The sequence below is a fragment of the Solanum lycopersicum genome, chromosome 5 (genome assembly GCF_036512215.1).
Source record: "Solanum lycopersicum chromosome 5, SLM_r2.1".
Taxonomy (NCBI): Eukaryota; Viridiplantae; Streptophyta; class Magnoliopsida; order Solanales; family Solanaceae; genus Solanum; species Solanum lycopersicum.
Window position 1 is genome coordinate 1,292,890 of NC_090804.1, and position 18,913 is coordinate 1,311,802.

Below are 18,913 nucleotides of genomic sequence, written 5' to 3' on the forward strand. Positions count from 1 at the left end.
TTTTCGATTTACCCAATAAGAAAGTGTCCATAAAATATTATATGACTTCTCACTTCTCTAAATATAATACAAAGACTATAATTACATGTCACCGCCAATATATAGTATGAGATTTTTTATATTAAATTATGAGCTTTTACAAACTTGCAAATTCTATAAACTACAATTACAAACTAAAACTAATATCAAATAGTCCTACAATACTAAAACTAAAACTAAAATCAAATAGCTACTACAATAGCAAACCATTACTTTAGTCTTCAGGTTTTTAGTAAACAACAAAAACAAGTAAAGCGACATGTTATTTCTTCACCCTTATTAGAAAAAGTATGACGATATCAACCAAGGACCTTTTTTTTATGGGAAACTAAGTCCGTGTTTCATAAAAATAAAATAATTACAAACAAATAACTCATTTGTGATGACCTAGATACTAATGGGGAAATGTCAATTACCCAACCTCTTCATTTGTTGTGTCAAGCACAGGCACACTGAGGAATAGTCATACATTAAGCCTTCAGGGGAAATTGCACAAATAGTATATATATTGTGATGGTATCATAAAGATTTTCCTAAGTCATTTGATAGTACATGAACGATACTATCACAATATATTTATGTATTATCATGATATTAAAATGATATAGTTGGGGAATAATCATTATTTCAACAATTCAATCGACTTCTAAAATCTTTAATGATACCATAAAAATTTATTGCATAACATAGAATCGCTCAAACAATGAATTATATCATCATAGTTTAGTATCAAGTGAGTTTTTCTAAGTCATTTGATGGTACATTAATGATATTTATATATTAACATGGTATTGAAATTGTATAATTGATGAACAATCATTGTTTCATCAAATCAATCCCCAATCCTTAGTGAGACACTTCTGAAATCCTCAATGATATCATAACAAACATTTAGGGAAGAATTACAGAAATACTGAATGATACCATCATAGTGATGATATCATAAAGGTGAATTGAGTCTGGTTTACCATCACAGTGACGGTATCATAAAGGTGAATTGAGTCCGGTTAGGAAGGGGACATACTCTATAATAACTTAGAGGTGAAATAGACATTTAGAGAGTTACCAAGGGTGGATTATGGGATGGTAATTAGTTTGTATTTGCGACCAATTAGCGTAATTTTCTTTTCTTTTTAAAAAAAAAAACAATGGTTTGAGGCTTAAAGCCTCTTCTATTTTCAAAACAATTTTTGTACATAACCGGGCCCAATAAAGAAACCCGGCCCATTAAAGAAAATAGAAAAAACAGAATCAAATAAAACCTAGAGAGGAAAAGGAAATATCTAGAACATGAAAAGACGCCGTCAAATGCCTTAATAGGAGGAAGATGAAGAGGCGCCATCAATTGCCTTCATCAGTGGAAGATGAAAAGGAAGACATCGTTAATCGCCTTCATTGGAAGAAGATGAAGAGGCATGCTCCATCAATTGCCTTCATTGTAGGAAGATGAAGAGGCAGGCGCCAATCGCCTTCATATGAGGAAGATGAAGAGGCACCAAAAATCGCCTTCATCAGAGGAAGATGTAGAGGCGCCGCCAATCGCCTTCACCAGAGGAAGATGAAGATGATCAATCGTCTTCATCAGAGAAAGATGAAGAGGCGCCATCAATCGCCTTCATCTTTAGCCAATCAAAATCCTCCATAACGCTCTGCTACCTCAAATAAATAAAAATCTTACATTGAACAAGTCGTAGATAAACTTCTTGAGGTGACGTTGTTTCAAATCAAGCTAAGTATTTCTAACCTTACTAAACCTTCATCTTCACTCTCTTTATAAGTTAGTTTCTTGCACAGATTCTTATCCATGAATATGTTTGCCGCAAAGATCGATCTTCTTGATCTCAGAAGCTTATGATTGGGATGATCCAAAGAAAATCTCAGGTAAAATCAATTTTTCATTTATAGATCTGAACTCTATGGATTGAAATCCAGCTTTTCTTAACACCACCATTTCTTATTTTTGTGAGGTTATGTTTAGATCTAGTACTCCTCTATATGTTTGTGTGAACAAAAGAATACTTTAGTTCATCGACCAGTTTTGTCACGCTCCAACCCTATACTCTGGATGTGGCTGAGAATCGGAAATCATTATTGGTCTGAACTTTATGGATTGAAATCCAGCTTTTTTCAACACCACCATCAAAACTCAAATTCACAAAAATATTACTTATTTTTGTGAGGTTATGTTTAGATCTAGTACTTTTCTGCATGTTTGTTTGAACAAAAGAATACTTTAGTTCATCGACTAGTTTTTTCACGCTCCGACCCTATACCCCGGATGTGGCTGACAATCATAAATCATTACTGGTCTCAAGTAAGCTCTTGGACTGATTTACTACTCAACGGAAGTCTAAACACTTATGTGGAAACTTACAAGTGATAAACATTTACACCTCTGAACATGTTTTCTGAAAAATCTAAAATATAAGTATGAATCATCATAACAATAATTTTTAAAATATCTTAAGATCAAGATCTACTTGACTCTGTAACTTGTCTATGAAGCCTCTGCTGAACTAAGATAGGTTTCGGGACAAGATCCACGATTATCTGAATAATAAATTAGAATGTCTACTAAATGATAAAATAAATAACTAATCTGGAGCCTTCCGAAAGGAGTGAAGTCTCACCGAAATATAATGGAGAGGATCTCAGTGAAGCGTCTGATCAATCCTGAGTTCATTTATTTGTATCATTAGAAGATGCAACACCAAATGGTGTTAGTACATGAAATGTACGGTATGTGAAATAGTTAAATAAAACATTGGTTAGACTGAACATACGTAATCGAGGACCAACTCAAAGAAAGAACGAGTATTGGGTAATTGTGTAAAGTAAAGCATGTGAATGCATTGAAAACAATAAAGCTTTACAACTTAGATATATGCAATGATATCAAATGCTAAAATAGTATACTTTACTTTTTCTTGGGGAGTTTATCTAACTGAAAACCAACAATATTAACCTCATGATGATACAATGTCTTGCTCACATTGTTGGAGTCATCCAACACTTTGTTAGGGTGTAGGATGAACTGAACCAGTCGATCCAATAACTAGGCCCTTTCCTGGGGCTTTATGAGGAGTTACCCGAATCAATGACATGATCCTATCCTACGCTAGATGATCAATTATGGGGTTGGGTTATCTAAGACCTTACTCAACTTTATGCTCAATACTACTCAAAATCTTCCGGTTGTGTCTTACCATATGTAATAAAAAAAACACGAAATATGTGGGGTTTATATTTTGTGTTCTTTATTACATATGGGACACTCCTAAAGAGACCTCTCAAAGTCATTTTCTAAAACGCTTTCCTCGTTTACCTTGTCTTAATATCTGGAAAACGATCCACCTTAGTGGGCAAGGGAAATATTGGTGCACTCGATTAAAGATGTTCACAAAAAGATGTATCGGGACCAACCAAGGTATAGTTCTATCTAGAACTCTTTACCTTGGTTGGTCATGACGCATTTCCATTGTAAACTTCTTTACTAATGGAGTGCACCAATATTTCCTAGCTCATTCAGGTAGATCTTTTCCTAGATCTATAGACAAGGTAAAAGAGAGATTGTATTAGAAAACCAATTGGAGATGTCTCTTTAAGAAAATTACCATATGTAGTAAAGAACACAAAATATGTCAAGTGGGGTATATATTTTGTGCTCTTTATTTTATATGGGACACACTTAAAATGACCTCTCAAAGTCATTTTCTAAAACACTTTCCTCTTTGACCTTGTCTTTAGAGCTGGAAAAAGATCTTCCTTAGTGAGAAAGTAAAATATTGGTGCACTTGATTAGTAAGGAAATTTACTTGGGAAATGCATCATGACCGACCAAGGTAAAGATTTCTAGACACTTGATTAGTAAGGAAATTTACTTGGGAAATGCATCATGACCGACCAAGGTAAAGATTTCTAGATAGAACTCTTTACCTTGGTTGGTCATGATGCATTTCCTTTGTAAACTTCTTTACTAATGGAATGAACCAATATTTTCCTAGCTCATTCAGGTGGGTGTTTTCCTAACTCTAAAGAAAAGGTAAAAGAGGAGAGCGTTTTAGAAAACCACTTTGAGAGATCTTTTTAAGAGTGATCCCATGTGTAATAAAGAACACAAAATAGGTCAAGTGGGGTATATATTTTGTGTTCTTTTTACATGCGCGACACTCTTAAAGAGACCTCTCAAAATCATTTTCTAAAACATTATACTTGTCTTTAGAGATGGAAAAAGATCCACCTGAGTGGGCAAGTAAAATATTGGTGCACTCGATTTGTAAGGAAGTTTACTAGGGAAATGCATCATGACCAACCAAGGTAAAGACTTCTAAATAGAACTCTTTACCTTGGTTGGTCCAGAGGCATTTCCTTTGTAAACTTCTTTACTAATGGAATGCACCAATATTTTCCTAGCTCATTCAGTTGGGTGTTTTCCTATCTCTAAAGACAAGGTAAAAGAGGAGAGCACTTTAGAAAACCACTTTGAGAGGTCTTTTTAAGAGTGTTCCCATGTGTAATAAAGAACACAAAATAGGTCAAGTGGGGTATATATTTTGTGTTCTTTTTACATACGGGACACTCTTAAAGAGACCTCTCAAAATCATTTTCTAAAACGTTATACGTGTCGTTAGAGATGGAAAAAGATTCACCTAAGTGGGCAAGTAAAATATTGGTGCACTCGATTTGTAAGGAAGTTTACTAGGGAAATGCATCATGACCAGCCAAAGTAAAGATTTCTAAATAGAACTCTTTACCTTGGTTGGTCCAGATGCGTTCCCTTTATAAACTTCTTTACTAATGGAATGCACCAATATTTTCCTATCTCATTCAGTTGGGTGTTTTCCTATCTCTAAAAACAAGGTAAAAGAGGAGAGCATTTTAGAAAACCACTTTGAGAGGTCTTTTTAAGATTGTTCCCATGTGTAATAAAGAACACAAAATAGGTCAAGTGGGGTATATATTTTGTGTTCTTTTTACATACGGGACACTCTTAAAGAGACCTCTCAAAATCATTTTCTAAAACGTTATACTTGTCTTTTGAGATGGAAAAAGATACACCTAAGTGGGCAAGTAAAATATTGATGCACTCGATTTGTAAGGAAGTTTACTAGGGAAATGCATCATGACCAGCCAAGGTAAAGACTTCTAAATAGAACTCTTTACCTTGGTTGGTCCAGATGCGTTCCCTTTATAAACTTCTTTACTAATGGAATGCACCAATATTTTCCTAGCTCATTCAGTTGGGTGTTTTCTATCTCTAAAAACAAGGTAAAAGAGGAGAGCATTTCAGAAAACCACTTTGAGAGGTCTTTTTAAGAGTGTTCCCATGTGTAATAAAGAACACAAAATAAGTCAAGTGGGGTATATATTTTGTGTTCTTTTTACATACGGGACACTCTTAAAGAGACCTCTCAAAATCATTTTCTAAAACGTTATACTTGTCTTTAGAGATGGAAAAAGATCCACCTGAGTGGGCAAGTAAAATATTGGTGCACTCGATTTGTAAGGAAGTTTACTAGGGAAACGCATCATGACCAACCAAGGTAAAGAATTCTAAATAGAACTCTTTACCTTGCCTTGGTTGGTCCCGATGCGTTCCCTTTATAAACTTCTTTACTAATGGAATGCACCAATATTTTCCTAGCTCATTCAGGTGGGTGTTTTCCTATCTCTAAAGACAAGGTAAAAGAGGAGAGTGTTTTAGAAAACCACTTTGAGAGGTCTTTTTAAGAGTGTTCCCATGTGTAATAAAGAACACATATCTATGACATCTAGATACGTAATCAATATTTAGCATTTGCTGATCCTCTCATACCCTTCTTATTCTTCCTTGAGATAATCCCAGTTCGCTTTGGCTGACTTTAGAGACAAAAGTTTAGTGAAAACTAAAGAATATAAACAAGCTTTTGCCTTTGATTTTCTGGTTTTTTGTCTTTGTGGTTCTCGATTTGGGCCATAGTAGGATTGTTAGGCAATGTTTGGCTGTCTCCACATATCCATAACATCTAGATACAGTTTCATCCTTACCGCCCAAATCTGATAGTTTTCACCATTAAAGAAATGTGTTGCAACTCGATTGACTTACTATTAAGGAAGAATATAAAAATCAGGTTAGGCTACCCACAAAACTCAACAGAGTTACGACTCAGAGCTTCCACAGCCTCGTGATATCATTCATAGAGTTACCAAATGATATCCGCCACAAAATTCTCTTCTTTAACTCTGCAACTTGGTGCGACAGTTCCGTCCCCTGTGCAAGTTTCTGTCTACTGGTATTAGTGTCCGTAATGTCATTGTTAAAGAGGTCCTCGACAATGAAAAAAACATTTTGCTGAATCAACTTTCCAATCACACAAAGATAACGATCACAGATTTGATCCCCGTCTAGTGCAGGCAATTTCACTGTGGCTTCGTCCCCCTAGATATTGTCAGCACAACTTTTAACAACTTAGGATGATAAAAGAGTTCTAAAAAAGGGAGCCACGAAGAATCGCTGACCTTCCATTACCTATGATGCTAAGATTTGAGTCCAGATTAATATATTTCATTTTCGTTTGATGTAAATATTCATCCTCACACACTAACAAAAAATAATTAGATGAATACAAGGTTAAAAATGCTCAGGCCGATGAATCAAGCAGATATAACAGAGGAAAACAGAGACGATATCTGTTTTTTATTGAACCATCAATTTTCATGGGAAAACCAACAACGAGAACAGTCTGCCTGTGGTCGAGGAGGCTTCTCTATTGGAAGTGCCTGAAAAATAAAGCATGAAGAAGCTTCGCTAAGTATACATAAAAGAGTAGAGCCGACACATCACAAGTACATTGTAGACGTTAGCAAAAACAAACAAACTGCAACATCGAGGTGTATTATTAGACAATTACCATTGGAACTGCAACTGATATTGTCTTGTATCCGATTAGAGGATCTTGAAATCTTTCAAGAAATAATGCCAGCATAGTTTATCACTATGTTTCAATCGCATGCTGCTTTCCGATTTCCTTTTCCAGTTTTTCAGTCCGTCTAATAGGACCTACATAAACATAACGTTTGAAAAATGGACAATGATAATTGAACATCGAAAAAGTATTGAAGTGAAGATAACATTGTGGGATACCTGTGTAAAGTAATTATACTTTGGTGCATCTGAATTCACTTCTACTAGCAAAGTCCGCGGATAGAAGTAACTAATCAATTCATCAATCAAAAATCCATATCTTGGTATCCACGGCATGAGTATTTTCAAATTTATGTTCTTGAAACGAAGTGGTTCAAAGTTACTTGGATGATCAGACATTACTTCCTTCATAGACAAATCGTCAAACTTTTGAATTACTCAAAGTAAACACCAACATAATTGAGCTATGTAAATGTACATACCATTGATTCATTCGTGTCCGTTCCCAATGACAATATGTTGTCAAACTTAACGATTGCACCAACATAATTCAGTCCCATCTCAACTTCCATCACATTTGAACATATCAATGCACACGAGTTTTGGAAAATAAAGGAATCGAATATCTTGAACCAACGTAAATTGGGATTAACAACGAAAGCATCGTCCAAATCAAGCACGTCAACTAAGCTCAAACTCTCCAATTCAGGACACATGATTTTCATTTTACTCAATCCTTTACATAAAGGAAGACATAAAGATTTAATGGAGGAAACCTCATGACGATATCGGTGGGGAATGTTTACACAACTTAGATTCAGGACTTGAAGTTTAGTACAAGCGCGTAAATCAACAACCAGCTCTGCTGATGAATTAAACAAGTGAAACTCGAGTAGGTTTCGAGCTTTTATTTCAATTTCCTTTAGATATCTACTACCACAATTCATATGAACTTTTTCAAGTCGATTTCGATGAGGCACTGAGATGGAATAAAGATAGGAACAAGACACCAAAGTTAACTCAACAATAGCTGGACATTTGTTGATGAAATTAGACAGAGTTGAAGAAGAAATAGCAACGTGATCGAAATACATTTCTTTCAAACAAGGAAAGATATTATTAATAGCATTTTCATCGATATGACAGTATTTTAAATGCAAAACAGTTAACAATCTCGACTCGAAAACTTCAAGAGTAAAATGAAGGTAAAGCAATGTAAATGGTACTAACAAATAGAATTCTGTTATAGTAGTGTTGTCTGCAGCAAGTCTGACTATGATAGGGCGGAGAGTACGACAGTTTCGACAGGATTCTAGTTTATCTCTATAGCAATATGCACAGTATTTGTGTGAATCATATTGTATTTTTACAAATTTGCAATCGTCTAACGATGTTATCATGTAATGCCAATTTTTCGAAACCAAACAAGCTGTTGCTCTTTCTTTCAGAGTTAGAGTATAGAGGATTTTGTGAATAATATCATCTGGTAACTCTGAAAACATTTCATCACAAACAATGGAGGCCATAGAGACAAATTGTGTTAGTGGTTTGTAGGTTTTTTTAAAAAAAAAAAAAATTAAGAGTCTTATTAGGTTAGGAGTTTTAAACTATATAATAGGTTTATTAATTTAGTAAAAAAAAAGAACTGAAAATAGGAAAACTTCAAATAAGATTCCTGCATTTTAGGTTTAGGAGTTATTAATCTTTGTGTAAATATAATTAGGATATAATACATGTGTATATACGAAACTTCAACTTCAAATCAACATAACAATGAACATCAGGGTCGTATCCATTGACAAATTAAAGGCACGATTAGTTGCTAATTGTGAAATTTAGGTCTTGATACCATGTAAAATTAGATCTTAGGCCTAACTCACACCCCAAAAGTCAGCTCAAAAGGAGGAGGATTGCTCAAGTCTTATAAAAAGTTCACTCATCTCATTAATCATCAATGTGGGACTTTTGTCATTCTTTAACGCTAAAACTCATTAGTGAAAATGGTCACTTCACGAACAATGATTTCTATGGCTGCAGCCTAAGGATGGGAAATACACCAAATGAATGTGGACAATGTTTTTTTACAAGGTGATTTACATGACGAAGTGTACATGACAGTACCACAGGGTTTCACGGATATACAGGGGACAAGCAAGGTGTGTAGGTTGCTTAAATCTCTTATATGGGCTTAAACAAGCTTGTCGTCAAAAGAAAAACAAGTTCACATCAGCTTTAATAAACGCTGGCACGCTTCAATTACAGTCACCATGACTAGTCTCTTTTCTAAATGACAATTGTTGTCCTACGTGTATTATGTCACATAGGACAATGTATCTATTTATTTAATGTTATACAAGTTTAAGTGTTTATTTATGCATACACAAAATTGAAAGACCTATATAAATGTCAATTGAGCCCAAGTTTTAAGGACATATTTATCCTTAACAAATCTTTAATTGGAGTTATTTTATTAAATTTAACTTTATTAATAATACTTTAGAATCCTAAATTTAATCAGTATTTCTTTATTTGTTCTTTAAGAAAAAAAGGTAGCAATGGAAAAATATACTTAACAAAAATCTCTTAATTTCATTAATTGGACCAAACACAAGTTTTAGTGTAAATGATTCCCGCAGATATTGAGTTCCTATGTCTAATTAAATTCATAACTTTTAACGCGAAATATAATCTTTTAAAAAATAAAAAATACTAAAAATTGTGATTAGCAATAGATAAACTCATAACTTTAAATACATACTAATAAATTCAATTTTTTAAAAAAAAAAGAGTTAAATATTAAGCCGTTAGAATCTAAATCGTAGATCTAATTCTATGATTGAGGCACTAACATATAGACGTTTTAAAGATATCAATCGATCGATAAATCTTAGATTCAAGTCAGTAGAAACTGAATCAACCAATCTATTAAAGCCTTTATAATTTACTAGCTAATCATGAAAAATGAATCATGTAATCACTTATTTATTCATTAAATTAACTAAAAATGAACGAAAGAACAAACAAAAGTATTATTAATACATCAAAAACGCTATATACAAAAAGAAAAACACAATATTAATACTAATCATGAAAAATGAATCATGTAATCACTTATTTATTCATTAAATTAACTAAAAATGAACGAAAGAACAAACAAAAGTATTATTAATACATCAAAAAACACTATATACAAAAAAAAAACACAATATTAATAATAATAATAATAAAATTTTACTTAGGCTTATTGCACTTGTCTTTAATCCATTGGAAGCCAGCAGTAGCACTTGATTTTACCTTTTTAACCCCAGTTGAAGCAACATATTTAGTTTTTCCTAAAGTATCTCCAACTTTACTTGAAATCTTAGAACTATTATTATTTCCAGTTTTCTTGTCAAAACTTGTATAACTTGCTGGTTCTGGATCCCATTGATCTGCCCATGATGTCTCGTTCGAGTTATACGCGGTGTAACTGTTCTTTCCAGACATATTAAATCACGACTTCACAAATAAAATAATCGAACTTTGTATCGAAATTGATATGAAGAGTTTGAAGAAATAGAAGGATTGTGAAATTTTTATTTTTTTTGTATAGGTTGAATTGAATAAAATTGAATCCCTATGTTGGTTTGGAGAAAAAAGAATGGAGAATTTGAGTCTATTTATAAAAAAAATTATTAGATGTGTGGTGTATGTATGGCTAGCGCGTTTTAACAAAACGTGTAGGAGATTAATAATTTGACTTTTTTAAATTATTTTATTTTTTTTAGTTGTCATGGGAATAAATTGATTATTATTAAAAGAAGCTTCTGTGAATGGAGAAATTTTGGGATTTTAAGGGTTATTTTCGTGATATAGTTTAAATTTGAAAGTTTTTTAACGGAAGTTATTATGATTTTAATTTTTTTTTTTACATTGTTTTTAGGTGTATAAATTTTATTTTTGGGGAAATAAATTGAAAGCTTATATATTTGAGTTTACTTTTAAAGTTTCCAAATTTGAGATTTAAATTTTTTGTTATGTTATATAAATTGAAATAGATTATGTAGTTAATATAGATAAATAATATAGGAAAAATAAATTAATAATTTGCGTATTAATTTGAATGCGCACTTGATAATTTTTGGGTGGCGTTTGGTAAAAAAAGGAATTACTTTTTCAATTTAAATTTTAAAAATTATGTTTGATTATATATATATATATATATATATTAGCTTTTAGTATTCTTTTGTTTGTGGTCAATTTTGGGTTTTGTGTGGTTGAGATTTAGTGTGCGCACTTCATATTTTTGGGAGATGTTTGGTCAAGAAAAAGGAATTACCTTTTTAATTTAAATTTTAAAAATTATATTTAATTATAAAATCTAAAAATAATTTAATTGAAATATATCACAAAATTATCTTTTGTTTGAAAATTAAAATTATATTTTATAAATACTCATATTTTTCATAATCAAACTTCACCTTAAATTTCTAATTTTTTATATGTAAAGGAAGAGAATATAATACATGTAAATATTTTAAGAATAATCTTTACTTGTCAAGGAGGCTTTCTTATTTTAAAGTTAAGGAATAGAATAAGAAAATGAAAGCAACTTGAGATAACTAGATGAGAACATAAAATTATTTTGTAGAACGTCATATAGCAGAATATATCTATATATTTAATTTTATATAAATTTTAATATTTATATATACATATAAAAGTAAAGGATATAAATATCAATGATGAAAGCTAAGTTAATTTTATGTTCACATGGAGAAACTTTAAGCAACTTGAGATAACTAGATGAGAATATAAAATTATTTTATTGAACGCCATATAAAAGAACATATTTATTTATTTAATTTTATATAAATTTTAATATTTATATATACATAAAAAATTAAAGAATATAAATATTAACAACGAAAGCTAAGTTAATTTTATGTTCACACGGATATACTTTTCCTTAAAAAAGAGAAACTTTCCTAGAAAAGAATATAAAATATGCCTTCATATATTGTGAGGTCGATCACCAAATTCTCTTCTTTTATCTCTATTTTTTAGTCGTCATTTTAGTTAATTAACTAATTTATAATTCATTAAATTATCTTCTTTTCACTCAAATTAATTAAAAAAGTATTATTAAAATAATTGTCATTTTAGAATTAGGACTAAAATGAGTAGTAATTATTTTCACTAATACTTATAATATTAAAGAAGTATGTGTAATATTGAAGAATTAAAAATCCATTTCCTTTTATTAGTTATATATTATTTGATAAATTATACTTTATATATATTTTTTGTTGATGAATGCGAAATGATTGTTAAATAGACACTAAATTTGACTCCATATCAATAAAAGTTAGTTCGAAAAATGTAAATTGTGTCATTTATATAAAGAGTTTAAAAATTTGTCCATCTAGCTTTACTATGAAATTTCATTCATAAAAACGATGAGAAATACGTAACAACTTCTCTTGATCATTTTTAACTAATACTAATAATTATATTAGAAATATGTAATTACTTTACTTGGTCATTTTAACTAACACTAATTATGAGGGATATTTAACTACTTCTCTTGATCATTTGAGCTAACACTTTTATTTTTTTAAAAAATTATTATATGATCTAAAAAATTGGTATTCTCTATTATTGAATATTAACCAAAATTTTTGTAGCGCTGAATCTTCTTAATATAAAAGATTATTCTTTTTTTTTTTCATTTCATGTGACCCTAAAAACATGATTTTCATAAATATTAAAATTATCGTAAGAATAAATTAAAAAACTTTTTTTATGAGAAAATTCTAGAATAAAAATAAGAGAATTTAGCTTTAAATAAAGTTTTCATCTACTTGTACGTTACGTCTTTTACGTTAAGCTAAAAAATTTCATCGTTCTTTGCCTAAGATAATTCCGCTCATGAAAAGCATTGCTTTATTTGTCATTAATTAATGATGTTTGGCTTTCTAAACTGGATTACGTGTTTGATAATAAACTAAATTTTATGTTTATTATTAAAATAATTTACGTTTTAAATATTTATATATTTAATCGTTAAGTGAACTTTGTTGTATATTCTCGATACAGAAAAATCTATGACCATATGTTAAAAAGTCGGTTACCGAATGTTCTATAATTTTCCTAAATTATATTTTTTTTAGCCGTCCACACTTTTTAAAAGTTGGCCTATTTTCCTATAAAATATAAATAGATATATAGCTAGGTTAGCTAACTCTATTGGCCATATAATTAAGTTATAATAAATGATATACTTATAGATATTTTTAAATAAATAATATAGTAGTTTAATGTTTGCTCGTAATTATTTATCCATTTTTTCTTATTTAGTTGTCTTGATTATTTGTTCATTTTGACAAATCAAGAAATGATAAAAAAAAATTACTTATTATACCCTCTAGTTAATTACTTTGAAAAATATAAAATTTCTTGAAAATCTTGAATTTTTAATTCATTTATTTTATACTTTATAAGGATAAAATGATAAATTAACTATGTCAATTGTTATTTTTTTACACTATGTTTGGATCTTTGTTAATCATTGTTTTATAATGTATTGTACTGTATTATATTTGGTTAGATTGTATTGTTTGTTATTGTCCAGTAACATTTAAATTGTTTGATTTGATTGTATCGTACTGTATTGCAATTTATAAATTTACTTAAATATCCTTAATTATTCTAGGGTTGGAGGTTTGACTAGATTTAAATAATTAAGGTAATTGGTAAAATAGTATCTTGAAATATTATGTAAAGATATAATTGGAAAAGAAATTAAGTAACAATATGAACACACCAAATTGGTTAATTATTCCATAAAACAGGGGTTTTCATGTTACGTAACAACGTAATTTAACAATACAGTACAATTTTAAGTAACAATCAAAAACAAACATTATAGATATAGTAACGATACAATACAATACAATGGATAGCAATAATCCAAATATAGTATTAATAGGTGTTGATTTAAAAATGAACAAGTAATTAAAAAATAGATGAAATATCTAATTCACTATATTAAATGAGACTTTTAGTGCAAATATATATTCCTTTTTCAATAATAATATTTTTGTTATCACTAAATATTTACAACTAATTGAGTTAATATCATTACAGATGATCATGAATATATTTTAATCGACATATTCAAACATTTATTAAAAAATATCGAAAATAATACTTATAAGAAGGGGAAAAAAAAGCAATTCGAAGATGGTGATTACTTGTTTACTATTATCAATTATCAAGTTGCTAGTAATATATTATTTATTCATTTATTTTCTTAGTAATCTGATTGTATCAATAGTGCGCATTGACAAGGAGGGGCAGATATATCGTTATCAACGCGGATTCATTTGAATTTATAATTTTTAATATGAAATAGTGAAAAAATTATCAAAATTATAATAAATAATAATAGACACAAATTTATATTATTACTCTAAAATATAATGAATTAAATGTTAAAATCCCAAAATACTAAAGTACATACATATAATATTTTTTTAAGTGGACTACAAATGCATGTTCATTTGCGTTGTATTACAAAAAAGAATAACAAACCAAAAAAAATTCTAATTAATAAAAAAATATTCTAATTAATAAAAGAATATGTTAACCAAGTTTTTGTGTATTAGACTTTTGACAGTTTTCTTTAATCCAATTAAAACTAGCATAAGCACCTGATTTAATTTTTTTTACTCCACTTGAAGCTACTAATTTTGTTTTTCCAAAAGTATTGGAAAATTTATTATTAGAACTTCCATTATTTCCATTTTTTTTATCATAATTTTTGTACTCATAAGTTGGATTTGAATCCCATTGATCTGCCCATGATGTTTCATATGAATTGTATGCTGTGTAGCTATTGTTTCCTGCCATAAAAATAAACTCTTAATTTTCACCAAATTTATAGAAAAATTTCAGATTTTTTTTTCCCTTTTTGGTTGAATGTTTTGTTGTAATATTTGGGATTTGATGAGAAAAAATGATGTTAATGTTGGTCCTATATATAGTTTTATGACAAAACGTGGCGTCCGTATTATTAATTGGACTAGGAATATTATAAATCAAAAAAATCATTTAAAATCTAGAGACGTGACTGACGAAGGCGGAGTTAGGTAGAGATTTATGAGTTTAGATGAATTCAGTACGTAATTTTTTTTTGGTAGATTCTATATTATTTATATTAGAAAATTAATTAAATATATATATGTATATTAATATGCGAACTCTCAATAATATTAATTAATAATTATTAATAAAATTTAGAACTCTCAAATTCTTAATCTTGATTTCGGCACTAACAAGTCAAATTTTATCAAGCTTTTTAGAAATTCAGTATCTATAAGTTATAACTAACTAGTGTGTGTATATATATATATGGGCCTATTGTAAAAAAGAATTTACTTTGTAATACAACCATTTAATATTTTTGCAAAAAGTTATTTATAATTTTTTTTTAAATAACTTAATGTTGTAATTTATTTTACAACATTCGTGGATAGAATTTATACTCTTTTGAATTTTGAGTAGATGATGTATCTTTTAGAAGATTATTTAATTAGCTTGTGGTACTATTATTTAAAATGTGGTCAAATTTGGGTTCTGCGTGTATTTTGCGTTCTTGATATTTTTTTATGTTGTCTATTTTTTGTGTTCAAATAATATGATGATTAAAATATTATAATCTAAGTGGGATTACAACGAAAACTTTTTTTTAAAAAAAAGAATATTTTTTTTCCTCTTTGCCAAAAAAGGTAGAATAAAAAAACAGCAATTCAACGTATGGATAAGAAGGGAACATCAGCAATGATGTTTCACTTCCATTAGGTTCGTTAATGATCTAGATTATTCTAGAAGTTTCTAAAAAAACTATCGAAGTAGACACGTCAACGAAGAAATATTTGTTTCTAAATTATATGTAATATGAAAATAAAGAGGATGAATTATTTTTCTCCATTTAGTTTCTTATTCGATAATGGCCATTAGAGTCTGACTAGTTTAAATTTGTGTCACGTTAAGCCTCTTTTCAATAGAAGTACTCTCGATTCAAACTTAAATTCAAAATCTCTAATTAAAAAAGAAATAATATTATTTAATTCAGTGTATCATATTACATCTTTAATGAAAAAAAGAAAAAAATACACTTAGATGTAATACAATTTTTTATGTATAGTTTTTTTTTTCTACATTGAATAATTTTCTTTTAAATCAATTCATTCAAATTTTGCTTTTGATCCTCCTAATTACCCTTCAAGGTGACTTTTCAATTAGGTACTAACCAGAAGAGATTTGTAAGACCCTTTGACTTGACCTTTAAATTCAACAAACGTTTCAAGTTGATTTTAAACGAATTAAATTAGATTGAGTTATAAAAAATTATTTATTCAATCAAAATGTGGTTCATAATTCACCTCACCCAACTCTTATTAAATCTTAATTATGTTATAATTTGTTCTTTTATAATTTTTTATATTTATAAAATTATTATTTTTCTTTATTATAATTATATATGACCCATTGAATAAAATATAATATTTTTAATGAAATTTATATAAATTAATTTTCGCTAAATATCGAATTCTCAAACTTTCATAAACTAAAATGATTAAATAAAAATAAATGAGCTAATAAATAAACAGATCAATGATCAGTTCAAGCATGAAAGAATTGAATTTTAGATATTTATATTTTGCCACCTTTAGTTTTAAATTTACCATAATAAGACCAAAATCTCCACCAAATTCCTTTTCTTCATTCTTTTTCTTTTGATACTTATTCATTTAATCAAGACCATATAATATAATCATAGAAGTTTCAGGTTCAAAATTCAACGAAAATTAAAATTATTAAATAATTTTTTTATTTGTCTTAATCTTTGATGGATAAAATTATTTAAATATCTCGTAGAATTATTGAAGGTGCACAAAAATTTATCAGACACCACAATCATAAAAAAAAATAAAAAAAATCAACCAAACATAAACAAGTTAAACATATTATAATACCATAGACTAATTTTATCACCTCTCATTTAAATTAAATTTACCAAAATTTCCACCAAATCCCTTTTCTTCATTCCTTTAACTCCCTCTTATTCACTTTAATAATTAATAACCAAGACCATATACTATATATATATATACACACACATATATATATATAAAGGTAAAAAATAAATTAGGTTCATGATGAAACATCAACCTTTACTATTTTCTTGAATAACAAGAAACATACACACCATCAAACACAACAACCATAACATAATTAAACCATCCATTTCTCCATATAAAAAGATACCTCAACTTCCTCACCAACAAATTAATCAAAGGCAAATATTAATTCACAAACAACAATAATAATCTTCTTCCCTCCTTTCATTCCTTTCTACCACCCCTCTTGGAAGAAAGAAAAAAAAATAAGAATTTTGTACAACATAATTATTATTTTTTTTTCTTCTTCTTGAGGTGGTTGAAAAACATTACATATAACACAATGAGTCTTGAAAGTCCATTAGAATCAAAAACAAATAACAATTTTGAACCTGCTGATCCTAAAAGACTCGGCGGTAAACCGAAACTTTCAAGGAGAGTTAGTGAGAAATTTGAAGTTGGAATGGAGAAAACAAAAATAGCAGCATCAGCAGGAATGAAGAAAGTTAAACATGGAGCAAGTGTTAGTGCTAATTGGATTAAGGTTAAGTGTAACAAGAATAAGCTATCTAACAAATAATTAATCAACCATATATTATGGAAATTATGATCATATAATTATTATTTTTTTTAAAAAAACAAAAATATGTTGGATCTCAATGTGTAATGTTTTTTGATACATTTTTCTTCTCGTTTATATCTTGTTCTCTTGATTCCAATAATTGTTTTAGAAATTGTTATGGTGTTTTTGATTTGAGAGTTTTATATGTAATGGACATATACATATATACTTGATATATATTATTTGACAATTATTCTTTTCCTTTTTTCGAGTCGATTTCATGATTATAAATTCAGGTCATATATTAGAATCGGATCGAAATAAGGTTATATATACTTATATATAAGTTCATGCATCTTTATATTTCATTTAGGATTAAGAATGTGTACAATGCATTCAATTTTGATTTTCTGAGAGGCGTATTTAGAATTTTGAGATGATGGTGTATTACGAAAAGGTGGATCTAAGATAAAATTTTGATCGATTTAACATTTGGGGGTTTTATCACTGAAAACATTGAAATTTTAAAATTGCATATCCGAAATTATATTTTTATCTATTCAAATCACTTAGAGAGACGTTGCCCAATTTTAGAAAGGAAAATAAAATGAGATAAATAAAAGATTCAAATTTCTAACCTCACTTACAGGGGTGCATCCAAATATCCAATCACCATAATAGATCATTATATGATACTTCAAATGTGGGTTCGCGCGTCTATATTTATATTTTTTTTTAAAAAAATATAACACTACTATACATGATTTCAGCAGAGAGAGGCCTCCTTCTGGATACGTCTCTGTTCCTTTTTTTCCCCTTCGTGTTTGCAAGGGAAAAAAGTGACATTTTTTTAATACGGATTTAATTTATATGTCAAATTATAGAGTTTTAGAAATAGAAATCGCGCTTTGTGATATTTAAGCAAAGTGGAGTAATTTTATCGTTACAAAAATTAGTTTAATTAATTTGGTGCAACAATAAAAAAGAAAATTGACTACTCTAATGTACATAAAATAAATGTACTAAAATACATATTTCATTAGTCAATGATTGTCTTGTGAATTTAACTAGATTGCGTTTTATATGTCTATTTTTTCGTTATCTTGACAATTACAAATATATAAACAAAAAAAAAAAAAAAAAAGAACTATTCAAAAGGTCTTTGAACAAAATATAACAATACAAGAATTTAAACTAAACCCTGAGTCATCATTTTAAACTTAATGAATTTCATCTTTATTT

The 18,913-nt window shown here is 28.9% G+C and overlaps 1 protein-coding gene and 1 long non-coding RNA gene across 3 annotated transcripts; one reads left to right on the forward strand and one right to left on the reverse strand.

Moving 5' to 3' along the window:
* Positions 1-1,782: 1,782 nt before the first annotated feature.
* Positions 1,783-7,026, forward strand: LOC138348482 (uncharacterized). Its single transcript, XR_011221059.1, has 2 exons — positions 1,783-1,920; positions 6,638-7,026. It is a non-coding gene; the product is annotated as an uncharacterized lncRNA (long non-coding RNA).
* Positions 6,554-10,740, reverse strand: LOC138348481 (uncharacterized). 2 transcript variants are annotated; one of them, XM_069297717.1, is made up of 4 exons: positions 7,426-10,740; positions 7,163-7,348; positions 6,930-7,078; positions 6,554-6,798 (listed from the first exon to the last, which is right to left on the reverse strand). In XM_069297717.1, exons 1-3 carry the CDS (start codon positions 8,467-8,469, stop codon positions 6,965-6,967), a joined length of 1,344 nt encoding a protein of 447 aa, XP_069153818.1. In that variant the 5' UTR covers positions 8,470-10,740; the 3' UTR covers positions 6,554-6,798; positions 6,930-6,964. The 2 variants fall into 2 exon arrangements, with proteins under 2 accessions (XP_069153818.1, XP_069153817.1); XM_069297716.1 differs by having other exon boundaries at positions 6,582-7,078.
* Positions 10,741-18,913: the final 8,173 nt, after the last annotated feature.